This window comes from Ammospiza nelsoni, chromosome 3 (genome assembly GCF_027579445.1).
Source record: "Ammospiza nelsoni isolate bAmmNel1 chromosome 3, bAmmNel1.pri, whole genome shotgun sequence".
Lineage (NCBI taxonomy): Eukaryota > Metazoa > Chordata > Aves > Passeriformes > Passerellidae > Ammospiza > Ammospiza nelsoni.
Genome location: NC_080635.1, coordinates 14,056,330 through 14,083,866, shown reverse-complemented (window position 1 = coordinate 14,083,866; position 27,537 = coordinate 14,056,330). Strand labels below are relative to the sequence as shown.

Genomic DNA, 27,537 nt, shown 5'->3' with positions numbered 1-27,537 from the left:
CTAGAGCAAGATTAAAAGTGAACACAGATCTCATGTGTGGAAGATCAACCTCATTCCTTCCTGAGGACAAGCATCCACTCTTGTAGGCCCAAGAGAAAACATTATTTTCTTTTAACAGCAAAACACCAACAAAAATCTTTCCTGTTCTCATGAAGACATGAATAAGATGATTATTTTGTGGAGAAAGAAGCTTGCACAATTCTTCACTCTCCCCTCTCTTTTCTGCCTTACATGTCACGGGCTACTCATTTTGCACATGAGCCTTCCAGCTGCTATCAAGTCCTCTATGATGCACCCAGAACCATGCTCCATTTGATCTGGGAAGACACAGGAAAGAAGCCTTTCACCTGAACATCTTAGGCACTGAATGCTGTGATCCACCGAGGAAACCAAAACATTAAAGTGCATTTCTTTTTCTTTTTTTTTTGTTTAATGAAACCTGAATGCTTTAAGGGTCACTCATCCCACACAGCAATTTGAAAACAGATTATTTTTAATGCTCAACTACAAACAACTTCTGGAACTACATTAACACAACCAGCAATGGAAATTGTGACAGAAGAAACAGAGTTCCACATAACATTCAAGGTGATAAAAGAGAAATGAGAGACTGGGAGAGATCTTTTACAGTTAAAACACTAAGCAGCACAGAGCATTTCACCAGCAGCAAGATATGGCACGTGGAATTCTGTGCTGGAGCTGTCTGGAAGCAATTTCTGGGGAACGAGCACTGAGGCTGAAAGTGTCTCAGCAGTGCCCCTAGAATGAAAGTCTCATTGCTACCTCACAGACAGGAGGCTGGGATTGTTCCAAACCCTGTGCTGGAGGACCTGCCAAAGAGCAGCTGGTTTTCAATTCCCAGTTCAGACATATGAAAAGCCTGATGGGAATACCTAAAACATGAACAACATGGAGGTACACAGGGCAAAAATGAATCAGTGTTGATGAGAAAACCTGAAAGACATCTGACACATTTTCCCTTGTATGATAAGGAGTATTTGCCTTGAAATTAAGAAAGGGGAAAATCCAGTCTATTGAAAGATGTGCAATGCTCACAGCCTGTAAACATCCTACAGCATAACCTCTTAAGGACGATGTGGAGAGCCTGGTTCAAGCATGGCTTAAAGAAAGAGGCCATGAAAGTATACAGCTGATGGAAAAGTAAAAGGCAGCTGTAAAGCAGCAATTCCCAGGCTTGATTTTGTAAATAACTAGGTTCTCAGGCACCTTTTCTATAAACAGCAGGATTCTCAGACAGTCTTCTCATAACAGTCCTTGGCTGCTCTGGGAACAGATATGAAGGTTTTGAGAACTTTTCATATCACAGTGAGAACACTAATTTTGGTTTCAATAAACAACCACGGGTATTGTAAACAAAAGGAGGGGTTAGAGTTTTCTCTGTAACCTATCGTGAGCTCGGATTTTGCAATATGCATGAAGTTAATTAACACTATTATAAGAGATGACTGATTTGATCAATAAATCGGAGTCGATGCTGATCAACAACAAGATGGGTTGTCTCCCTTCGCTTTCAACAGGACAAGCACTCTGCACAAATTATCTGGCACAAAGGATGGATATAGATAAAATCCATAAAGACAGAACAAAGAACTTGTATGAGGAGAAAGCATAAAATAGCTGATAAAGTAACTTCTCTGCAATGACTAAGAACAGACCTGAAAGAAGCCCTCAGCAATCCACTGCAAATTCAGAAAGGAGAACACACACAGAGCCTGGGACAACAGCTCCCAGACTCCACTGCTTGGATTCCTCTTTCTGGGGGCTTAGCCCAAACAAGACAAATCCAGTTCCACAAGAGAGGTTTCAAAGGACTGGGACAGAACAAATCATCTTCTCCAAAGTGAAAGATTTCTCACCTCATTAATTTCACATCACACAGTCAGTCACTTTACCTGAATCCCACTGAGATCACTTCATCTTAAGCTAAAGACAAGCCAAGACTATTCACTCAATGAATTCTTTCATGGTCATAATAAATGGTTAAGGTAAATCAGACAGAAGAAAACGTTGCATTAACTGTCCAGGTATGAAAGGATATGTTGAGGGTTTTCTTTTTGTTTAAATATTTTACCACCTTGTTTTCTATTGTGATCCTCCCCCATGACTTTTACCATTTAGTATGTCATAACAACTGCTTTAAAAAAAAGAGTCAAAAGGATATGTTAAACACCAAAGATTTAAGTTTAAATCATGGAAAATGAGGATGAACACATTGATACAAGCTAGCAATTTTAATTTTTAAAAGGCCCCTATGGTGGGACTAGCTGTAGATGGCATCATGCTAATGCAAATGGAAAATAGGATTTAAAAAAACCAAACAAAAGCACTTTAAGTAAGTATGAATTCATACCATACACGTGTACATACTTAATAATTTTCTACATTAGCTCTGTTTGAAACTATAAATCAAGTCTGTACTACTAAAAGTTCAGTATGTGCAACATTAACCCAATCAAAGCATTTTATAAATACAAGCTCCTTTTTAGTATTGCAACATACTTCACTACTTAACATACTGAAAAACAAGTTCTACATTTAAAAATCTGCTAGAATAATTCTATCTGCCAATTAAGACTACAAATGGAAAAATACTTGCTAATCTTTAACATTTTGAAAATGCAAATATATTTCATTTTTTGAAAAGAAACAATCTTGTTTATCCTACTGGTGCTTCTTTAGACATTTGAAGATACTACACTAACAAAATACAAACTTTGTAGTAAGCTTACAACATGTACTTCTCAGAGGCAAAAATAAAAAAAAATCTGGTTTGTATTTATGAAGGAACATCCATTTATTATAAAACAAGACAAAAGATATTAGAATTAAGTTGAAACAAGGCAACATTAGAACCACTTTAGAGCTTTGTGAACGAAGTGTAGTTTTTAACTTGCAAATCCAGGTGAACGTAGCTCTTAACATGCTGTCCTCTTCTCTATAAATGGGATGAAGTAGAGAAGCAAAGCTTCAAGGTGTAAGGGTTGGAGCCATCTGTGAGGAGACAACACAGAACACACCATGGGCACAGCTCTCCTGCTGATCCACCTTCCACACCCTGGCACGTTCACCAGCTCTGTGTATTGCACACTCACACATCCACTGGGCTTTGCCTTTTCACATTGAAAGAGAAAGCTTTTCTGCTGCTACCAGCTCTCCAAACTGAGATAAAACTGAAATTGTGAACAGTGTGTTATCCATAATATCTTCAAAAATATCCTGTCCCTAAGGTCCATTATTAATAAAGCGGACCAAAGGTGTGGGGGAATAGAAAAGATTTAACCTGTTAACACCTCCCAGGCAGACAAACTCATAACAGTTAGGAGGAGGTAGTTTAAAATAATAGTAGACACTGGCCTGGATTCAATATTATTTCTGGGAACACCTGGAAAGATTCCATTTAATTCAGTAAACTATCTTAATTGTTCAGTGCAGATCTGACCTATTGTGTACTTGTTTAGCAGGTGAACTCACCCCACTCTATTCTTGCTAGTTTGGAGCTAAATTCAGCTTGGCTTCACAATTTCTGGCTTCAAAGGGAATGTGCTACAGGAGCAGTAAATTGAGAGCAATGAGCTGAGTAACTTAAAGGATCCTCTGTTCCAGACATTGCAGATTTCTCTGTATTTATTGTGAAAGAATCACAGAAGGGTTTGGTTGGAAGGGATCATCCCATTCCAACCTCCTGCCTTGGGCAGGGATGCCACACACTAGACCAGGTTGCTCAGAGCCCCATCCAGCCTGGCCTTGAACACTTCCAGGGATGGGGCATCCACAGCTTCTCTGGACAACCTGTGCCAGTGCCTCACCAGCTCACAGTCAGGAAGATCTTCCTAACATCTAAAACCTAAATCTCTCTGAGTTTAAAACCCTTACCCCTTCTCCTATGACTATTTGCCCACGTTGAAAGTCACTCTCCCTCTTTTTACAGGCCCACTTTTAAAGCACTGAAAGGCCACCATAAGGTCATCCTTCTCTTCTCCAAGCTGAACAACCCCAGCTCTCTCAGCCTTTCCTCACAGGAGAGGTGCTCCAGCCCTCTGATCATTGTCATGGCTACCAGAACCCTCAACTCCTTCTCCACAGAAAAAAATTCCAGCAGTAAGATCAGGAAAATTTACTTACTTGGGACTCTTATCTGGTAGTGATTAAGTACAGTGAGAGCTTCCACTGCATCTGTCTTACATTCCCATTCCAACAGACCAGACAGTGTTTTGGCAGAAGCTGTCAAAATGAGAAACAAAAAGGGAAAGGAGGGGATCAGTAACATCTGACAGTGGATACTCAGATCAAAACTAGAATCAAGGCACTTCCCAAAAAAGTCAAATTTTACTTACGTTTTGGGTCAAACACTTTGTATTTAATAAAGCTGAGAACTTCATGATCCTCACATAACTGTCACAAAAATAAAATAAGAGATAAAACTCCAGCAAAAGTGCACACAAACAAATTAGCAAAAATTCCAAGTTCCTGGAAGAGACACACAAAAAGGAAGATTCTGACTTTTTAAGAGAGTTTGCAAGAATTTACAGCAAATCATTAAAAAATATGTTTATATTGGTAACTCTTTAGAATACCATTCTGTAGTATGTAAAACAAGGCCCTTTTATCTGTGATATCACTGCTATCTCCAAAAACATATTAATATAATAACAAGTTCTCCTTTTTGGCATTCCTACTCCATACAGTAGCTCTGAAGTTGTTCATACAAGGACACCACTTGGGAACCAGAGTTCACTTTCAGACAGAGTTGCAAAAATATATTTCATGGAACTGAAAAAGAACTCACTGAACTGTCAGCAATCTTGCCACTGCCTCCACTTAAAGAGGCCCAATATTGCATGTTTTAAGCCTCCAGAGTTCATTTAGGATACAACTGTGCCAAGGGTCCCAGGTGCATGCTTGTCTCCATTCCAAAACATCCTAGCAGTCATTAGAGGCAATCAGTAAATCCTTTGTGAGTTATAATCCTAACTTTCATGTATTTGGCTTTGTGTCTTTTCCTTTTTCTCCAAAAACTCCCCACATTAAGCTCCTCAACTTTATTTTCAAGATTTTGTTTCTCACATTAAAAGAATATAAATAAATAAAATTGAGACAGTAACTCCAGAATTGTAAACATATCCAGATGGGCTATAAATATATTTTAAGGAACAGCTCTCTTCCAGTGGCTCTGCTACAAGCCTCCCAGTTACTTCTTTTTAAAAGCAGCACCCACCAGGAAAAACCAGGACAGGGCCCAGAGAGCACTGCATGTCAGCCACTCCAAGTGCTTACCTTTACAAATGTTTCCTCAGTCACACACAGGGGAACATTGTAATAATGCAGCACACAGGAGGGTGGCTGGATGATGTTCTTGGATGCTTGGCCAGCACTGGTGAAGCGATTGTTCTTGCTCATGGCAAAATCCTTGTAACTACTCGTGCCATCCTCCAGTTCAAATATCTGGCTTGGAACTACTGAGTGCTGCTTGGAAACACTGGAATTTAATGATAAAATTTCTTAAATCATTAGGGCTATCATACTTTGCAGGTTATTATCTAACTAGAAAAGACCTGATGTTTCTTTATAATAATTTGAAATAAATAAAGTAAGAACATGATGGGTTGGATTTGACACCTTCCTTAAAGAATGCAGAAAGAATGGATAAGACATATTAGGGAATACAGTTTATCAGTGGCCAATCCATACAATGACAATATGCTTTCTTAATGTAAATAAATAAAATTTTAAATAGTAATAAATCTTAGAGTGGTTGGGGTTGAAAGGGGCCCTAAAGATGAACTCCTTTCAACTCCCCTGCCATGAGCAGGAACAGCTTCTACTAGAGCAGGTTGATCAAATCCCCCTCCAACCTGGCCTCAAGCACTTCCAGGGATGGTGCATCCTCAGCTTCTCTGGACAATCTGTGCCAGTACCTCACCACCCTCACAGTAAAGAATTTCTTCCTAATATCTGACCTAAATTCACCCTCCTTCAGCTGAAAGCCAAAATAAACAGTCCCAAATTGGAAATCATAACTCCAACAATGATAACAGAGTAGTGTGATATTGTCCCTTTGAAACTTCATTCCATCTGCCCACGGGTAGACTTTTAATCTGATAAAAATATTTACCAGACATTGAGTCTCTTTCCAAATAACTTGACATTATTGAGATGTGTGACCGCTCTTTCTACAGCATATTCATCACCCATTTCCACCAGTGCTGTGCCTGGAATAGTCTTCATAAATTTCACCTAGGACAGATAAGGTTAAAAAAAATATATATACATTGGAACAAAGAACTCAACCAATAGTTTTATAAAACATTATTATATATTTTTAGACAACCTCAGGCAGGCTTTTTCCAAAGCATTTGAAAGAACTACAGCAGTTTCCAAGTTTCTAATCAATTATGCCTTACCTTCTCAATGTTTCCATACAAGCAGAACAGGTTGAATACCCTTGAGCAGTTCATCTTGAGCTGATGCAAGCCACTAACCATGACAACTGACCCAGAAGGATTCCCCCCGTGCATGTAGGAGGAGGATGCCTGTGGCAATGGGTAAGCCACGAGTTCGGGAGTGTCCCGAGATCCCATTCGGTACCGGCTTGGCAAGGGCAACAAAGGACCATGGGAGCCTGAGGAGATGAGAAACCATGTTTTCATGTTGTTTGAAATCATTTGCACTACTTAATCATGCATCAAAGCCTGCACACATAATGTATATTTAAAGGAGGGGTAAAAGGTTACAGATATTCCACTAATTACAAAAATCATTATCTTCCCTGCAGCATGCAAAATATTTCAACATAAACGCATCAGAGGAAATAATTCAAATCAACATTCAGAAATATTCCCATCTAGTTACAGAGCTACATGGCACCAAGAAGCAATATTACAAAGTCGGGATAACAAACCAAAAGGAATGAGACAGAGGTCAGGAGATGACACAGCTCTTTTTCCCAGAGACATGAGATTAAGTCAGAAGCCTGCCTTTCTACAAAATACTCATTTGGAAGAAACAGGAACACTTAAACCTCCACACTAACGCAAAATGAAGTGGTCCTATTTTCCACTATAGATAAAGTGACAAGTTTCACTGAAATAGACAATTTCTTATTTTTTTTCATTTTAGTGATGAGGCACTACTAGTAAGCAATACCTCTGTTCATAGAAAATGTCAGTATTACAGACCAAGGGGAGGATCCCTGTTTTTTTCTGAGACAAAAATAATGTGAAACTCACATAAGCCAAGTATAAAAGGAACTTTTTGTCTTTTTTTTTCCCAGCAAAAAGCAGTAATGACTGGGAAAGAGTGGTATAGGAGGAGATGGACACATTACTTAAGGTAGAAGGATGTATCAGAAGAATGAAAAAAGAACATCACTGAATCAAGGTGGGACTTGGAAATGCTGGAGATTTGAAGAACCTTTGGAAGGAGTAGATAGGATGTCAACCTACATTGTAAAATATCATAAATACCTTTGCAAAGAAAGAGGCAAGACAAATAACATTGCACCTGACAGCTGAGAGTAACTAACTAGAAAAGTCACATGTGAGTGGGGACATTTGTTTTTCCACCCTGAGGTCTTGGCTCAGCACATGAAAGTGACAGCAGATCTTGCCTTATAGAGAGCACTGGTAACAAACACAGCACCTTATAGCACTGATTGCAAAACATCATTCCTCTACATCACAGAGCTGTACCTTTTCTGAGCCACCTAAATGAGAAGTGCAGATGCCAACAATTCATAGCTTTGCATGCAAAAACATCCGAGCTCTCTGTTGTACCAAACCACTGGTCACACTATGTTACCATTTTCTAGAAGAAAACTGCTTTCCCAATCCAGATATCATTTTCTACCCATTGCCAGGCTGATGGCAAGTGAAAGGAAACTTTCTTCCAAGGAATAAACCTGTAGAGCTGAATGCTTTGGGTGACAGGAAGGGGTGAGGCAATGAGCGCACATGGATTTCACTGAACCAGCAGTGTTTCAGTAGGGAGACTGACAGCACTGCAGGTGAACTGCTCATGCTGAAGGAACCACAGCCAAGCATTGATTAAATATTTACAATTCCACAGAGCATGTAAGAAATCATAACCAGCTGTCACCCCATGTTACTTACCATAGCCATCATGTCTAAAGGATGATGGGTGCTCTCCCAAAATAGCTTGTCTCTGCCGGCCCTTCCCTCTGTCTGACGTGGGAAGGGAAAGAAATCAGTTTAGTATGCACAACCAGGCACTTGATTTCTCCAGTTAAGACACAAAGCTTCTAGTTAAGAAGTGAAAAAGTAATTTGAGTCCTTGTTAATTTTATAAACAATTTCTCATTCACTCTATGTCTAAAAATACAAGCTGTAGCCCTGGGACACCAAAATTAAAAGACTGCCATCTGTATAACAAATTGCACTTAAGTTGATTGGGGGCAGTGGCCAATGAGGAGATGCAGACATTTAAAGTTTATGGAGATACCCAATAGTTCTCCTAAACAGACATCACACATTAGTATAGAAAACACCATACAGCAGGATTTACCCATGTGTCTCTTAAAACAAATTTGAAATGCAGTACTTTTGAAAGACAGTACCTGAATCATAATATTAGCTTCAACAGCAACACATTTTCAAAGTGGGCTTCTTTCAAGAAGTTTCAGCATAAGCCAACAACAACCTGTATTACATGGTTTCATAATCAGTAAACAGAGAGCATTACATATGTGTACATATATATTTACAGAACACCTACTGATTTATGGGCGTGCTGAAAGGATTGTACATTGTGGCATTACCAGCAGCACATAACAGTTCAACTGAGGGAAAGCATCACTGAGTAATGCACTCACACAACAGTCAATCCTTTAAGAAAACCCAGTTCTCTAGGATATAAAGTTAAGCAAGGGGTCTACATTAATGGAGGGAAGCAATGCCTCACAGCCAAAGCTGGATTTTCCAATCAGATCCATGCTGCATGACAAAAAAAAAAAAAAATCTAAACTTCCAGATTTATTTGTGGTAAGCAACAATTCTTTTCTTACAATTAAAAAAAAAAAAAAGCCACATTGAAAAGATGGAGCAAGGCATTTATCAGTTTGCAACAATTCTCAGGAAAGTTAAGTATGACTGCTGAAAAGAGTAACTCCAGCCCAATGCAGTTGGAGCTATTTTCCCCAAAAAACAGGAACTATTTGATTACACAACAGTGGTAGATGAAAACACATGTGGCCCTTTCTGCTCAGGAGTTTGAGGCCAGGTTCCAAGTCAGATATTTACTTTGGCAGTAAAATCTGAAGAGAGAGAAGTCCTGAATACTTTCAAATATAGAGAAGAAAGATTACTGTTGTCAAGTTTACTTTTCCACTCCCTTTTCAGGGTAACAGCTCTGCTTCTTGGCTCTGAAAGGCAAATGAGCAGTCAGATCAAGTATTTTGAGCATTTAAACTGTATGCAGTCATCATCTTTCAGAAAAATCAGTTTTGTAATTCCAATCTGTGGAACTAAATGCTTTGAAACTGCCCACAGTAAAATATAGTCAAGAATCACATTCTTCAAATAAAGAATTCTGTGAGAAAAATTTGACAAATATTTTCTCCTCGTGGTGGTGCAAGTCTCTCCTTGGCCCATGCTTACTCCTTCCTTGAACAATGCCCCTGGATTGTGCCAGTACAAATACTTGTGTAAACAAGCACTGAAACACAAGAACCAACCTGTGTTAAAAATAATTCTGAAAGGAAAGGTTCTTTATGATCTTCTTTAAGCTTGAGTTCCTTGATTTTTAGTTTTGTTTTTACATCAGGTCCTTGAGTCACTGAGCAAGCTGGTATCACCACCAAAAGAAATGCTGCAAATGACAATTAGAGATTTCTGGCTAAAGGCCAGTAGAATACTAAATCAGGTGGGTTTATTTCATTCAATCTAATGCAATATGAGTTCATAGCAGCAGGCACTTGTTAGGAAGTTTACTTTAGTGAAGAAAGACTATGGGCAATTTATTACCATAAAGAACTAAAAACAGTTCTTAAAACAAATCATTAGTAAAATGCATTTCCTTCCTAACATTTGAAGGGCAGGTGTGAAATTCTGAAAGGATTTATTGGCATGTCTGCCCTTGGAATGAAATTCCTTTGGCATAAGATCTTTGCTGCAGTGAGAGCCCTACAGCTCAGGTCACACTATGTTCAAAACCCAAATAGTGCTCTTGAAAGAGTGAGCTGAAGGACAAATACATAAACTCTTTCAAAGAAAACCTCAACTCCTGGATTACTTTATGAGCAAAACTGCTCTAGATGCCTGTTTTGTCAAGTACATTTTACTGTTCATTCAACAATTTGTATTCCCATTGTCCACATAAATAGATGTGGATCATAGTAAATGAAAAATCATACTACATAAAATATGTAATGATTGAGATAGATATATATATAAAATACAAGTCTCATTTTTTTCTCTTACGTGTAGTAGGGTGCCTATGTATAGAGAATAGAGACAGTAATAAAAGAAAAACAAAAGAGCAGAGTTCTTGAAAAGAGCAAGCCACACCTATCCTAAGTTTTTCATTTTCCACTGTTTGCTCAAGTTTGGGGAAGTTTCAGTTCATACAGTCATACCTATCTGCAGGCCAATTACATAATGTATTTAGATGCACAGTGTTACAAGTCAGCCTCCAAACACTGCAATGGTCCCAAGATACAGGGGTCAAATTAATCCTTTCAATTTTTCAAATTCAAACCCTTAGATTTTTTTTTCTTGCCCTTGGGTTTCTTCAGAACCCCTTTTCTTTGACTCAATAATTTGAGAAAAAAAATTGAATCCAAATACAAATAGTCATAACCTACAAGCTGCAACCAATACTGTAGCTCCCTTGTTAACTTTTTACAAGAACTTCATTTTGAAAAGCCAAGCCCTAAGTTTTAGTTGTACAACAGTTTCACAAGCCCAGTGTCTCTGCAGAATTACTCTGAAAGTGCAAATCTCTTGAGACAGCCAAAGCCCTGGTTCTCATGTAGCCTTTGATAAGTAGATATTCTATCTTGGTCACATTGTCTTTACTTTTCTAACTTGACATTGAACATATTGTACATAGGTTACTGAACACTGCACTCAATAGTTACAAATCTTTGGTTATTTTTAAATAAACACTTCACAGGAGTTAGGCTAGACAGCAGTTTGACTGTACATATATAATCATAGTTTCCACTGACATGAGTTAAGCCCTGAGAATTTTACAGCTGAGTACTCAAGAGACAGTATGCCTGTATCAATTATGAATTTCCCTATTTTATTACTTAAGTAATAGCTGAGGGGACTTACTGGTATTGCACTGCTCAGTTCCAATTATCTGCATATAAGAATTGAACTTCCCTACTACTAAACAATATTTACATTGTTAAGTCTGAATGCAACTCTCACATACAGCAAGTAATAAAAAGATTACAATGTCAATGATATCAACAAAAGGTTCTTAATGTTGTAGGTTCTCAATTTTTCAGTAATTTTAAGGGAAATAAGACCAGCATACATACAAACTTGAACAGAATGGGTACAGTCTATCATGTTATTCATCCCACACAAATCTGAAGTACTGAAAATGTCCTCCTTTAAAAACTTGTGGTGGTGGTGCATGCAGTATGCAGACAAGGTGAACTGCAAGTCTGAGGTTTTTCAGAGGGTTTTTTTGTTTGTTTGGGGTTTTTTTGCTGATGCCGATGTGGTGCATGATGAAGTGTAGAGTCAGCCTGCTGAAGTCCTCTATCCTTCTTAATGCCTTGTCCAACATAGGGGAAAAGAGTCCTTTCGAAGGAGAAGCAGTGTGCAAGTTTGTAGTTTATAAGGAATAGTCTGTGCCAGGTTTCCTCTCCTCCAAAGAGAGAGAGCTGCTTGGAGAAATGCAAGTCCTTGAGAACTGCGAAGGTGCTTGGAGGTGTGGGCTCCTTGTCGCACTAAGTGGCTCAAGCACACGGCAGTAGGGGGCACTAGGGCTCAGGGTTAATTCCCTGCCGTGGCACAGCCTCCAGCAGCACTGGCCTGCTTTGGAGGGACTGCTGCCACACGGCCTGACACGTGTCAAGGGCTGGCATTAGTACAGTCAAAGAGCTACAGCGAGAATGGATCAGAACCTACCTCGGCGGCCCAGATATGGCTTAGTGTAGTCCCAACTATCGTTGTCGTTCCTAATGACATTAAGTCGAGTTGGCTGTTCAAATAAAGTAAAAGTGAAAGAGGTTAAGCCTTGACTAAATGTATTTTTTATGAGTAAAATTAAAAGAGAAGGTCCAAGCATTACCCTTGCATATTCAATTTTTAGTGTGCAGCATCCTGCATAGATATCTGCTCCATTGAGTGCAGCCTTCGCCTTCTGAGCACAAAACACTGATTCAAACATACACATCATGTTAAGGATCTTATTCCCCAGGTGTCTCATTCACTCCCTTTTATCTGATAGGGCCTTTTTACTTTTGTAGCCTGCAGGTATTTCACTATTGTATACACTACAAGAACTCCACAGAGACTCATCACAGAAGTTACTTTACATCAAAAGGATTAAGTGTACACCCTTTTTAGCTCATTAGCCCAAAAACCCCCACATTACTAAAAGAGAGACTCGGAGTGAACAAATACTCATCTTGCCTAAAAAAATACAACAGGCAGATGCATGTACCAGGCTCCAGCACCCAGGTTATTTCATATGCTGCTCATACTCCAAGATTAGTTTTGTGATTAGCAGAAAAATGTGCCTGAGCCTTGGCACATCACAACCCATGACCTCACCCATACTCAATAACATATGGTGTCAGAAAGCCTGAACTTTGCAGCAGAACAGACCTTTTGCACCATGTCTTGATATAATTTTGTGACATTTTAGAAAAAGTCTGAAACAACAGGATGTGCCTTGGTTTTACCACATTCCTGCAGCCCAACTTCTTCCAAAGTGACACAGGTTCACTGGGGAACTTAAAACTTAGGAAAGTTAAGCTTCCCAGACCTATAAGGAACTGACACTGGCCAGAACTGGAGAAATAATGGGTAGCATTTCAATTTGAGCAAATTTTTGAACTTTTCAGATAAGGCTTGTCATGAAGCTCACTTTCCTTACCACCCCCAACTGTTTACCTTGCTGCTGCATTACTTCACTCACATTTGTGAGGTTTCCTTCAATTGCTGGCTGATTTCATTTTCAATAAAAGGCATGTTACAGAATTTAATTCACAGGACATAAGGATGGTAGTTTCCGAAGGACCCTCCCCACAACTTTCCTAATCTCTCACAAGATGAACACTAACCCCGAATTGTGCAAGTCATCTGATGGGACAATTCCATTTATGACAAACTTAACACATACAGTAAGTCAAATTATTGTCTTTTAGGCCACACAGTTTAGGTTTTCTACATAGATAAACAGCAATTAGTTTGATTTAATAGAAGTTAGGTAGTTTGCTTTGCCTGGAAAATCATCAGTGTAGCCATCACATTGGCAGCACCACTTTGGAAATCACAAAATAATGCCAAATAATTTGGCAAATTTGGTCCAGATAACAGTTCAAAAATGGATGCAAATAAAGCTTTGGGAAGAGGACTAACAGAGTTTCATAAATTAAGGCCTAATCATATCAGACTTTGGACTTCACAAACCACAGCAACACAGTACAATTCTGAACATTCAATCCAAGAATGACTTAAGGCTGCAAAGAGAGTAAACAGTAGGATAATAGAGCAGGGAATTTCTTCAACACATGATGCCCAAGAATCAAGGTCAAGGATGCCTAAGTTGGCATTTGCTTTATGAAGTCAAAATAGCAAGACAAGCAGTACATACTGGGACTATTTTAGAAGAGTCTGAAGAAGACAAACTGCACCTCTGCAATCCCCTATCCATTTCTTGAGTATCAACACAGGCAGAAGCCATTAAACTTTTGTGTAGAAAGGTGCATATTAGGGGTTGTCCAATCTACGATATAATTCATGTCTGCAATTATTAGGCCTGAGGGACTATAAACATGGTTATCAACCACTGTTGACAATGCCATTTTCCTAAAAAGATGATATGTGCAAGTTCTATTTTGTCTTACAGACATAAAAATTAGAAGGTATCATACCATGTCTTAGACAGAAATAATTTGGTCTCAAAATCACATGGTATTTTTCTGATATTTGCATGTTAAACCCATTTGGAGTCAAGAAACAACAAAAAAAAAAAAAAAAAAAAAAAAAAAAAAAAAAAAAAACCCTCCAAAAGGATATTCAACCATGGCTTGTATTCCATTTCTCTTGAATATAACAATGCGCTGAACTTTCCCAACAGGGTTGCACACAGTGTACAAAACATCCTAAGGAAGAAGGAAAAAAAAATTTTAGTCAGATTTGAAATTCCAACCACTTATGGTCCACAGAACATTCTCCTGCAGTGGCATTTAAGTGCCAAAGAGCAAAGAAAAGGCTTGTTAACTTTTCATTTCTTATTTTCCCCTCTACAATTAATACATTCATGATTGGCATTTTTATCAATCATACTACAGGCAATCAAATCTGAAAACCAGGAAAAGACCTCCATAAGAGGTACTCAAGCAAATACTGGTTTAACAAGTATCTACAACTGTGTCAAAACCCAGTAACTGCATCCATGTCTCAAGCTCTGCTATCTTTGAAGCACTGCCCTGTTCTACCACAGCAAAGAGACAAAGTGACACTTGTAGCTGTAACACATTTCGTAGGTTTCCAGCAGCTGAGCTCATGTTCTTTTTCAGGGAGTAACTGGGAATAGTTCAAAATGTAAACGTAGCTTACCAAAATGAGAATTTCAAGAGTTTTCATCCACCTGAAGCAAGTGGGTGCTATGTTCCTTCCTTTCTTTTTATCTAAACCAAATACCTCCAGAATTATTATTCCAAGATTTTGGTGTACATCCTCAGGTTTATTTGGGGGTCAAGAGGGAGAAGTGGCAAAGGAAGTAGGTATAATATTTATTATTATGTTTTGCAGAGTAGAGGAGCATGTGGATTTCTTAAAACAAAAACAAACACAGCCCACACAGCCTGAACCCATAAAAAATAAGACCCGTGACATCACTTACAGCATGCTTGGCAGCACAAAGGGCTACCCACCATCTCTCCTGTTTGGGAGAAAAGATTCTTAGAAATTTAATGTCACCAGCTCCAGGTGACATTAATTTTCATATGACTTTCCTTCATAATTTGTCCCTCAAAAAAATTCTTCATAGCCACTTAATTAAAACCAAAAAAATTGTCTTTCAAAACATAAGATTGACTCAAAACCCTATCAGTGTCATTAGCCAGCAGTCACACACACAGCTGGATTTTTTAATTATGTTTCATAATTCAGCTACTTTATATTACCAAATCAATCAAGTGGTTCACCAGACACAGTAATGAGGGCTATTTATTAAGAATTTAAGCACTTGTATTATATACACACTAGAATATCATAATTCAGTTGCCAAGGTACATCACACCTTCCTCATGCATTTGGGAAAGCCTCTTTGAACAGACAAATCCCTGAAAAAGTTCTGCCCTCAGGTAAGGAAACAAGGAAACTGAACTTCAAAGACCTGTACATGACATCTTGGGCAAAACTCTTCAAAACACCAACACCCCCTATCACACAGGGATGAAAAGCAATTAGGAATTAATTACAGTTAATTTGCCCTTCTTGCCCTTTGCTGTTACAGCTCTCAAAGAAACCAAAAATGTTCTGTGACAGAGAGAAGCTGATCACAATTGTAATTTTAGAATTTTGATTCTGCCATAAGAAGCCTTTGAACAGGCCAATTTCTCTCCAAAAACTCAATCTTGTTTTGAAAGTGAAGCTCTTGAAAACTTTACAACAGTTTACTGCAGATATTCAGACTTGCCACTTAAAACTGGTTGCTATTTTTCATCTCTTTTTTCTCACTGTAGTTCAAATTTAAGAAGAGTGTTGAAGAGGAAGAAGCAGTATTGGGCTTGGTGTCTTTTTTTTTTTTTTTGAGAGGGAAGGATGTTTTGTTCATTTTTGTTTTCTTTTGTTGGGGGTGGGTTTTTAAAATAATGTAGACTTTGCCTGAGGCATTCTTAAATTAACTAGTTTTTAACCCACTGGACAAGTGCAAAATTGGTATTTTTCTCACATTTTTAGCTGTCATGGGCACAGCTGTTCTCCCCAGACTATGCTGCCTTCAATGAGCTCTGCTGCTTGCCAGTAATTCTGGAACTCTGCCTGCTCCCAGCACTCATTTGTATATGCTAAAGAAACAGCTGGGGGCAGTGGGAAGGAAGAGGTTAGGGGTGGGTTGTTTGTTTTTAAAAGAGAGCTACTGTGCCAGAGGCTTCATCCTCAGAATTCCCATGGAATTCTCCTAGCCCAGAACCAGGCTCCTGCTCCCAGTTTCTTCAAGCATCCACCTTTAACTGAGCAGCTCATGCAAGGCAAATTTAAAATGCATGAATGAAACAGTTTCCAAAATTTGTATTACAGTCATGTGCAAAGACTAACTCAGTGGATTTGTTCACACAGCTCAGAGCAAGTTTGTTTTTAAACACTAAAAAAGCAACTCATACCATGGCATGATTTTCTATAAAGAAAATTGACAGGAAAAACAAAATTCATCACTCACTGATGAATCAACAGACAAAAAGCAACCAATACTCTCAAGACAGTGAAGGAGAAAGCATGATGTGGAACTGACTACTTGAGGTAATTTCAGGAATACTAAATTGCAGTCAATTTGCTCTCATAACATACAGCACATTAAATAAAACTTAATGCTTGCATTAAGTTACTTGGTTGCACACACCCCAAACACTCTGACTGATCCATACCATCCTACATCCCTAAGAAAAGTGACTCATACTTGTATCATAGTATGCAAATTAATTTTTTTCCTGAAATATTTCTGTGCAATTTAACACCTACTATAAAATCTCCTATGAAAAATATAAGCATTTAATGCATGATAAAACATAAATGCTTAAATAACAACAACAACAAAAAACCCTGTGTCTTAAAAAACCATGTACACGTGCCATTAATAAATGGCAATAAATTAGGATGCAACTGTATAAATGGTACTACCTGAAATACTAAAAAGGAAAATATGTTGGCCCAAATAAAAGTGAGGAAGATTCCATCAAGCTGGAGCTGATCAGCAGAAGATGAAGGTTTCACCTTTCTGCAAAGGAAACACTTAAGGAGGACTGCAATAAAATAACCCCTCCCTACTGTAGAAAATCCTTGCTCTTTAAACATACACCACTCAACAGCAAAAAACCCTTGTATCTTAAAAAACCATGTACAGGTGCTATTAATAAATGGCAATAAATTAAGATGCAACTGTATAAATTATACAACTTGAAACACTAAAAAGGAAAATATGTTGGCCCAAATAAAAGTGAAGAAGATTCCATCAAGCTGGAGCTGATCAGCAGAAGATAAAGGTTTCACCTTTCTGCAAAGGAAACACTTAAGAAGGACTGCAATAAAATAACCCCTCCCTACTGTAAAAAATCCTTGCTCTTTAAACATACACCACTCAGAGCCTAAAGGCTCAATAACAATCTTGATGTTGTGGCAACACACTTGAAGGTATTCCAGAAGCATGCAGCAACTTAAACATTTCAAAATCCTCACTTCCAAAGTCTTCAAACATAGTGCAAAACATCTGTATGAGACTGAATTGTCTTTATTTAAGAATATGTGTGCTACCTATGTGAATATACAAAAAAATAAGAGAAGAAGACAAAACATACCACTGTAATTGGGTAGAGAGGATTCTGAATTGACAACAGGAGAACTTTATTCCCTCCAGATGGGTCATCAGTGTTCCCTGGCCGAGTGATCCTCTTGCTGGTGGAGTAGTTGAAGAAGGCCTGCTGCCCAGCAATGTACACAGGCTCATCTGCTGCAAAGGTCACACATTTCTTTGCACTCTCCACGTTTTCAAACTCCACCAGAGCCTGGCGCTTGAACGGCATCATCATGACATAGCTGGTGAGGGAAACATCACACTAAGGTTTCCTGCTCACCCAAAACAGCTCCCAGGCCCCATGATGGTCATTTATGACATGTTTTTCTCCAAATCATTCCTAACAAAGACATACCATATGGTTCCAAACTTCTCAAGAGCTTCCACGAGATCTGCTTCCACCACAGACTCACACAGCCCTCGGACATGGACGACAGGAGAAACGGAGACTTTGTGATGACTTCCCCCGGCATCCTAGCAACAAAATGACATTTTAAAATTCAACACAGAGCAAGGAACACTTCTATCATTAATTAAAATTAAATACTTGGTAGACACTACACTGGGCCCAGAAGCAGCCATCTAAATGCACAGTCTAAGCAAGTGTTAAATAATTTAACTTTTCTTTCCAAATGGATTGCCAAGTTCAGTTGCTGAAGTCTACTTAAAATAAAAAGCTTTTCAGACTTAATTAATCTGTTTGCACACACTGGATTTTTCTTGGATTAAAAAAAGAGCAGCCATTTAACGCTGATTGAATTGCAGGAGGTCTTACATACACCCTATTCATTAGAAGCATTAAAAAAAAATTAGGACATGTCCAACAGCTAAAATATTTCTGACACTCTGCTTGCTGATGCTGGTATTTTTTTGAGACAGGCTTGGAGAATAAAAAAGCAAGAACAAACAAGGGCCATCCCCCCACTGTAAACTGAACACAAATTGAGAATTTTTCCAATGCTCCACAATGCAAGAAAATGCCAGCTCTGGATTACAGTTGAAATAAACCCAACCTCCCTTCTAATTCTGAACACACATTTTTAAAAACTCAGTTTCTGCACATATGGGGCTCTTTTCACCCCAAGGCTGACTACTATTAATGGATCCAGACATCATACATTAGCACACAGAGCTCCAACCATAAATATTTTTCAGAGCTACTTTCAGACAGGCTCAATTCTGTGCAGCTGAAGAATGTGGGCTGGAATCAGCTTATCTTTCCATGAAAACCCTGAAGTAAGGCTGAAATTTACCTTAAATATTCTAGGACACAAAGAGTAAAAGAAAAAAAAAAGTAAGCCAATAATGAGAGATTATAAAAAAAATATTAGAGATAATAAAGGGCACACTAAAATATACTGCAAATACCCAGCACCCAAATTTCATATTCATAACAGCAGTGTGAAGTTGATGTACTCAAATTTAGTGACTACATCAATGTGTTCCCATCTAACAGATCAAGTCTTGTTGATTTTTCATTTAAGCAGCAGCACAACATTTTCTGGAACATGAGAGAGATTCTCATTTGCAGCACAAAGGAGCATTGAGCTCCAATAATTAAGTAACCACAATGATTGCTATTACTGTTAGACATTCCTCTCTTCTCTGTTCATTTGAACTACAGATGCCAGGAAAAAAAAACATTCCAGATAACTACAAATTGAGTCTTGGTGTTTAACTCCTGTAGTTCCATGCACAGATGTCACTGAACAATTACAGATTTTTTCTTTAAATCAAGGATTTGACCATTCTGTTTGAATCAAAAATCAGCACTTCAGGCTTCCTCACACATAGAACAATCAGCTGTGTAATATTTTAAGGTTACCTTACATTTTATTTGTTTGCAGTAGGAAAGCATTTTAAGTGCAAACACATTTCTTTGAATAAGAACAGGGGCAATGCTGGGAAAACTCCACTGTGATATTTGTATAAGTTACCTTGTATCCTGAATCAATCAGCTCTGTGTACAGCAGGAGCAGTGATCAAAGTAGCCAGGAAAGGTTAATACTTTGAACTGCAAATGCTTAGGCAATTGCAGAAAGAACAGAACTACAGAGACATTTTATTTTCAGATTATATGTTCTTAACCCACATACACATTTTTCAAAGCTGAAAAAAGCACCTGAGGAAATCTTCAAGAGAAAACTAACAATAACTACCACTCTTTTCTGCAAACCCTATTACTCTAAGATGTTGAAATAACAGGCACCTTTACTTTATTTACAGTCTACAGAACAATCAAAAATGATTACATCAATTATTCATTGCCCTGCATACTTGCTACTATATTAAGACCCCAGTTAGTGCTAGGGGGATGCATTTCCTTTTAGGTTCCTTTAATACACTCAAGAAATCCCATCTAAAATTATTTGTGTTTAATCACATGGTGAATACAAGCAATTATTTACTCATTGAAGCAGACTCACCACAAGGAAGAGTTACTAGCAACTTACTGCCTTTTTGAACTAATATCTCCAGAAATCACATCAAGCTTTTCAGAGAATGGATACTCAGAAAAGCATTTCTCTCTCCCTCCCCTTCCCAGCTCAAACTTCTGGTTTAGTTTCAGTTCATGCTTCTCTGCTATGCACATCCCTTTGTATTTTTATCTACTAGCAGGTACTAGTAGATACACATCTTTCTAATAGTGCAAATTCTCTCAAAAATTAAGACTTTTACACTTGCATCTTCAAATCCTTTATCCATGAGTTACATGAACATGTACTGGCATCTGCACTTCTGCAGAATATCAACAAATACAAATGTTGATTTCTGTTATTGTTAAAGCAATATTTGGCTTTCCAAACAAAATTTTCTTCTCCCAGAACACCATAGAGAAGACTCTTTTAGCAAGGTTTAGCAAGAGATTTAGGAAGAACCAAAACCTGCCATTATAGCAACCTGTGCAGAAGCTTGAGAAGCATGGAATTAAAAAAAAAAAAAAAAAAAAAAAAAAACAACAAAACCTCCCCTAAAACAAACAACAGAAAACCAACCCACCCACCCCCAAAAAAAACCCCAAACACAAACAAGTGGTATCTTGGCCACTTGACATGAACTTCTCTTACCTACAGAGAATTTCAGAACGACTTTTATTCACATAAAACCACTGAGGTGGCCAAATCACAGGGTCTCTGCTTTACTCCAAACAGTTCCTAGCCAGCAGCAGTGAACAGCAGCACAAGAACCAAGCACAAATCAGCCAGGAAGCCTCAAACCAACATTCACAGAGCACATGGGCTGGTGAAGGATGGGGACACAGGTGCAAGGAAAGTCTTCACAAGGGGCAGACACACATCTTATTGTCAAACAAGTTTTGCAGCTACAAAGCTGCAGCATCAGGCAAATCTAGAATGACCCTGGATTTCCTCTATGAGGAGAAATAAAACCACCAGCCCACATGAAAAATCATGTCTGCAGAGTGTAAAGTGTGCAGCTAAGGTCAGAACATTCACAGCTCATCCAAGTGCTGCTGGAATCTCTCCCCAGAGAAGAACAAGGCAGGATTCTGAGCAAGATCTCACAGCTACTGTATCCTGAAAGCTACATGTGCTACTGCTGGCACACAGACAAAGGTTACATCAAAGCATCTGCTCACACACTGACTAACAACCACCAGTATTTCTCTGCCTACAAAGGAGTCTTTCAGTAACTCAGCTCCTACCAGAGCACAAAAGCCCCATGCAAAACTCCAACATCACACTTGCACTCCACCAAAGCCAGGAGAACAGAGTAGCCAATGTTACAACTGTACCATTAATATATATATCTTAAGGGGATCTGAAACCTCAGTAATGATTTATTGAAGAATCATTAGGCTGGACAGAAAATGCAGGTAATTTAAACAAATAATGGAACAGACTTCCTGCTCAAGACCAGTAACAAGGACAGAAAAGGTTTCCCTCAAGAAAGAAACCAGGAGCAGAAAAATCCTTACCCTGAAGCAAAGCTGAGGCACAAAGGGAAGCACTGACATATTCAAGCAGATGAAGTACAAACAAGTGACTTCACATCCCTAAGACTGCAACAGAAGCAGCTTCAAAGAATGGATGTAGCATTTTAACACCCATTTTTTGTGACCTACATACCTCTAGACAACATTTGAAACATATCAATGGTTCCTTGCCAACTAATTACAGTTTGCCATTCCAAAAAGGAAGAAAATCATCATGGGCTGTAGGATGATGCCTGTCTTGCTCATCAACTCCAGATCAAAATTTCCTCACCAACTGTTTGCACAAAAATGTGTCCTTTATCCTTCCTCCAGTCAGACACCTTCCAGTCAGTACATTCATATTAGCCCTATTAATTTGTACTACATTTTTTTAGCATCTGCTTCTTTGTCTTTCACTATTTACCTCATCGATCTCTCTTTTTTCCCCTCACTGCAAAAGGATGGCACTTCTCCTTCATATTCCCTCTGCCAAGTACCTATATTTAGTTTCCCACCTTTTAGATTATCTTATTCATTCTCAACTTTCTCCTCTTTCTGAATCCCTCTTAACTGGTCTGGAATTTGCTTTTTACAGATACAACAGGAATGGTGGTGGGTGGGGGGAAGTGTCTCAGAAGAACCAAGCAGACTAAGTTAAGGTTCCACAACAGTGGAAGAATCTATTGGTTTTGTATATCCTGGATTTCTGCTTTTTAAATTGTTGTTGGTTGGTTTAGGGACCTGGGGGCAGGGCTACACAGAAGGGGGTTAAGATTAATCACACCCATACTCTGGAAAGTTACCTGGCAATTTAGTTTTGTTTTGGATGAGGAGTTTAGGTATCATTTCCCTTTGTTCTCTACCACTGTGTCCTTTCAATAATTTCAACTGCTACAGAAAGAATGCCTGCACTATGACCCCTCCTGTTAACTCTGAATTTGACCTAAAATGCTCAGGTATTTGGAGCATATCATTGTCCAAGTCCCTTCCAACTGAAACAGTCTATTCTATTTTCCTCTCTCTTCATGACAATCTGAATATCCTTAAAAATATATAAATAAATAAAACCAAGCAAACATCATCCCAAACCAAAAGCCTACAGCACACAACATCAGGAGATTCAGCCTGAGATACTGGAAGAAGAACCAGCCTGAAGGTAATAGTTTGGATTTTTTTTGGAGGGAGGACAAACGAGGGAAAATTATTTACATTTACTCAAAACCAGCTTCTAGGAAGGAGTTCATTGAAGAAATGGACAAGTCAGTGCAAAGTAGGTGAAGATCTGAACTCATTGCATTTAGCTGCTGTTACCACACTGCCCGTGTTAGACACAAAGCAACTGAGTTGTGTGAAAAATGTGTATTTTATGATTGGCTTTTTGCAAATATTAAAATGAATATTATATGTTATGTTAATAAGTTATGCTGTAATACTTTTCCTAAATAGTGTGTTAAATACAGTTTTAGGTTATAAAGTTAAAATAGAAACTATGCTATGTAGGATACTTTTTTTAAAGAAAGAACTCACACCAAGATAGCAGCCACAGGACACCTGAACCTTTCAGAAAAAGAGAATTTATTGCCCCATTATCAGAAGAAATGAACTTCTTCCCACCTCGCTCGGGCAGGATGCCGCTGTTAGGATTCAGAGGAAGAAGCTGACACTGCCCAGACAGAATCCTGTGTTTGAATGGAATTTATGCATCATGTGTGAGGTGCATGAATATGCAACAGGCTGTTGTTTTTAAGGGTTAATCCTCTGTTAACAGGTGTCCTTTCTCAGGCTTGTTTTACCCAGAAAGAGGAACCCAGACATCAGTAACTCTTTGTTTCTATTGTCTCATATTGTCCTAATCCAAACTGTCCAAATTATTATTACTCTAATTATATTGCTATTTTTATAACCATTTTATTATTATAAAACTTTTAAAATTTTAAAAACAAGTGATTGGCATTTTTCACAGTTGCAAAGACAGCTGCTTTCCATTTAGCACCCAGGAGCTTTCGACAGTGGCCAAGAAGCTGCAAGATCACATCCCTGTGTTACCTTGCAGCAGCTGATGGCTGTCTGTGTATTCAGACACCACATCTCACTTCCCCAACTGCAAGAACAGAGATAACAGATCTTCCTGACTTCACAAGAATGCTCAGGAGTATGTCAGAGACAGTGAGGGAGGTGAATGCTGCAGGTGGTACAAATATGACGTTAATCCATAGAACCAGCATTTAAGGGAGGGACAGGGGATGGAGCTGAAAGGGCCTCAAAATTCCCTTAGACACAGCTCTCAGCCCACATTATCCCAGTGTCCTGACCCTCTGCTACACTGCAATTCTCATTCCCCTGGCAGGGCTTCACCACCACTCAACACTGCCTCTGTAAAGGTCATTCTTCCAAATCACACTCTCTCCCACTGAACACTGCTGCAGAACACATCCTGCTCTTTCCCTGGTCAACATCCTGGTCTGCTCCTGGCTCCTCAGCCTGGAGATGAGCCATGAAGGAGAGGGGACACCTCTGGCTTATGAGAGCTCTCCCCAGAAGTGGGAAACAGAAAATCAAAGAGCAAAATAAATGTTGGATTCCCTCTGGATCTCACATAGAGATTTCTAGGTACCCTTTTCAAAAAATCAAACCAAACCAAGCCCCACAACAACAAAAGACACAAAACAAAAAACCAGAGGCATGAAGGGCTTCTTCAGCCAAATGCAACAATCCCTGAACAGGAAACTGCCACAATAATAAATACAGCCCAGGAGGGTGACCCCACCAACCTACCAGAGGAGTCCTAGCACAAAAGAGCTTTTATACAAGGGCATATAACCCATATGAGTGTACAGTTGACTGATATTTCAGTGCATATGTGAGGGAAAAATAAATTAAAATAAAATAAAAAATAATTAGAAAAAAAACCCCACCCAACAAATCATATGGCTGCCAGACTCACATCACTGCTTACCCAGACCATCCACTCCCTATCATCATTTCACCATCATTTCCCATTTCTCCCCCTAATTCCCCATTCGCTGTAGTTCCTCCTACTTATTTTTCTGCTCTCTTCTGAGGAATCCAGGACACTGACACCTCTTCCCTCCTCTCAGCCTACCTTCTTCATATTGTATGTCTGAACCACATACAACTTTTATAAGCTTTTATAAGAACATTTCCCTGCAGAGGAATCAGTAAGATACCTCACAGAATACGTACATTTCCTGCCCATTTTTGTATCTGTTAGAGAGAAAAAAAAATGAAAATTTATATTAACTAACTCACTTCATAGAAGTTGGCATTTTGCTATTAAAAGCTTCACATAGAATTACTAACAAAAGCACTTGGTCATTCACTTTCCATATCTCCATTTGATGTTACAGCTTATGTTTGAGAAACCAGTTCCATCTCCAGCCTCAAGACAACTCCTGCCTCCCCAACACTGAACCTGTGAATGCAGTTTTGCCAATAAATTGTCAATGACACTGCCACTGCCACAACCAGCTGCTGAAAACCCCTCGTGTTCTCCACCTGCTGCACATTTGTTTCAGTTTCTTTACTCACAAGCCTCAGCACATGCCATACTTGAGATGCAAAAGGTGAAATCAGATTCCCCACGGTGTCATTACCATGAAGGGTAAACTTGAATAAACTGAGACATTGAGACATCATGAAGACACTCTGAGCCAGAGCCCAGGAAGAAGGAAAAGGAGACATGTAAGAACTAGCTGATTTCATAAAGGTGCAGAAAAGAGGAAAGGCAAAAGCAGAATTTCCTTTCTACTTGAAACACTCCCTGCATGGCATTCAGCTCTCCTGCATGACAAATTTCCCAGATAATTTAAGCAAGTGTAAGGATTTCTTTCAGCACTGCCCTTTAAGACAGAGCACATTACCAAGTCTTGACTGCAACAGAGATGATGCTCTGTCACAAGAAACTTGAGAGTTAAAACAGTTCCCTCCAGAAATTTATTCTGTTACAGTTTATCAGGAAACTTTTGTAATAATGTGCTGCTTTGGGCTAAGGTAAAATTAATTTCTCCACAGTAGTATGGGCAATACTTTGGATACGTGCTCGAAACAGTGTTGATAATACAGAGGTTTTCCCTCGTGCTGAGTAAGAATCAAGGCTTTCTCTGCTTCTCCTGCGGCTCCACACATGAGCACAGCCAAGACAGTGACCCCAAGCGACCTAAGGGATATCCCAGACCCTGTGAAATCCCACTCAGCATATAAAGTGTGGGAAGAAGAAAGGAGAGCACGATTTTCCTCACAAGTACCCTTTTGATTCCCTCCCCCATCAGCCGGGCAGGAGTCAGCAGCGCAGTGCTTGGCTGCAGGAGAGGGTTAAACCACGACAATAAATTTAGCAGGCACCTTCTCTATCAGTAGATTTAACTGATAGAGAAATGGTAGCAGCAAATGCTCCCTCATTAACTCATCCCAGTGATAAGCAAGTTCATTTTAACCTACCACAAAACAAGCTTTGACATTAAATCAATGTTTTCTTGATTTGGCTTATTCAAGTAAGAAATGGAAAGAGCCATCAAGGAGAAAAATGGTTGTAATCAGACGGACAATTAGTTAGATAAGGAATCAAACAGTAGACAGAAAAGTCTCGTTAGCTCAAATTAATGGGTCAAGGACTACGTTGATGCAAATTCACGAGAAAAAGGTACGTAGCAAAAAAAAAAACCCCAAACCCGAAGTGAACCATCGTGCTCATAGCAGTGGGGATGGAGAAAGTAGAATTAGAAATTAATTTTAAAAGGAGGCAATGGCTTAAGATCAGCCTTATCGCCGCGCGGTGCCAGACACAAAGGTGGAACGGAGGATGAAAGGATCGCTCGGCCGCGCTTTCAGCCCCCGCCGCCGCCGCCCCCCCGCTCGGCGTTTCCATAGTTACGCTCAGCAACAGGGCCGCCACCAAACTTGCAACGGCGATACCCCGAGAGGCGCCCAGCCGCCCGCGGAACGGGGGCAATCCCGACCCCGCACCCCTCACCCCCATCGCTCCCTCGGGCTGCCGGCCCGGCCCGTGCCCGCGGGCCGTGAGGAACGAGCGCACACGGGCAGCGGCAGCAGCGCGGACCCGGCCCCGAGCCCCCGCCATTCCCACCCGCCGGAAGCGCCTCCATGCCTGGGAAGCGGGCACAGGGCCGCGACCCCGGGAAGGCCTCGCGGCCGTGAGAAGCCCCCCGGCCCTCCGAGCACGGACCCCTGCCCGGAGCAGCGGCGGGGGCGGTCGCGGCCTCGCCCGCCGTAGGGGCGGGGCGGGACGGGTCCCCTCCCCCCGCCGGCAGCCTGAGGGGAGCCGCCCCCTGCCCGCCGGCCCCGCGTCCCTCACCCCGCCCGAGAAGCCGCCGCCGCCGCGCGATGCGGGGGGCTTGTCCCGCCGGCCCTCGCTCTCCTCCGCGCCGCTGTACTCGATCTCGCCTTCCTCGGCTGCGGCGCTGGGCTTCAGCCGCTTGGCCTGGCTCTCGTAGGCGCCGTCTTCCTCCTCCTCCTCCTCTTCCTCCTCGTACCGCTCTCCGGACGACGGCGACGACATGTCCGCGGGAGGGAAGGGGCTGCTGGCGGGGGAGGCGACGCGGGAGCAGGGACGGAGCCGGCGGCGGCACCGAGCCCGAGCGATGCTCTGAGCCCCGGTCCCCGCTCGCGGCCCGCCCCGCGCCGCACACGGCCCCGCCTCCCCGCCCGCCGCAGGCGCCGCGATTGGCTCTAAGCCGAGGAGGGAACGGGCGGGCCAGGATGATTGGTCAGTGCGCATGTCCATCAGGCAACAGCGCGGTTCTATTGGGCGGAGAGCGTGCCCGTCACCGCCCTTTGGGGCCGCCTCGGCCCCGCCCCCTCGCAGCGGTGCCTGAGGGCTCGGTCGGGGG

At 40.4% G+C, this 27,537-nt stretch overlaps 1 protein-coding gene across 2 annotated transcripts; it reads right to left on the bottom strand.

The window, feature by feature from the left end:
* Nucleotides 1-407: 407 nt before the first annotated feature.
* On the bottom strand, nucleotides 408-27,273 carry HNRNPLL (heterogeneous nuclear ribonucleoprotein L like). 2 transcript variants are annotated; one of them, XM_059468182.1, is made up of 13 exons: nucleotides 27,003-27,273; nucleotides 18,092-18,210; nucleotides 17,741-17,978; nucleotides 14,241-14,326; nucleotides 12,286-12,382; nucleotides 12,123-12,195; nucleotides 8,130-8,201; nucleotides 6,423-6,640; nucleotides 6,134-6,255; nucleotides 5,296-5,497; nucleotides 4,356-4,413; nucleotides 4,144-4,242; nucleotides 408-3,012 (listed from the first exon to the last, which is right to left on the bottom strand). In XM_059468182.1, the coding sequence occupies exons 1-13, from the start codon at nucleotides 27,204-27,206 to the stop codon at nucleotides 2,957-2,959; spliced, it is 1,644 nt and encodes a 547-aa protein (XP_059324165.1). In that variant the 5' UTR covers nucleotides 27,207-27,273; the 3' UTR covers nucleotides 408-2,956. The 2 variants fall into 2 exon arrangements, 1 of the variants encoding a protein (XP_059324165.1); XR_009418053.1 differs by lacking the exon at nucleotides 408-3,012 and having other exon boundaries at nucleotides 4,151-4,242; nucleotides 4,356-4,488.
* Between the last annotated feature and the right edge of the window lie 264 nt (nucleotides 27,274-27,537).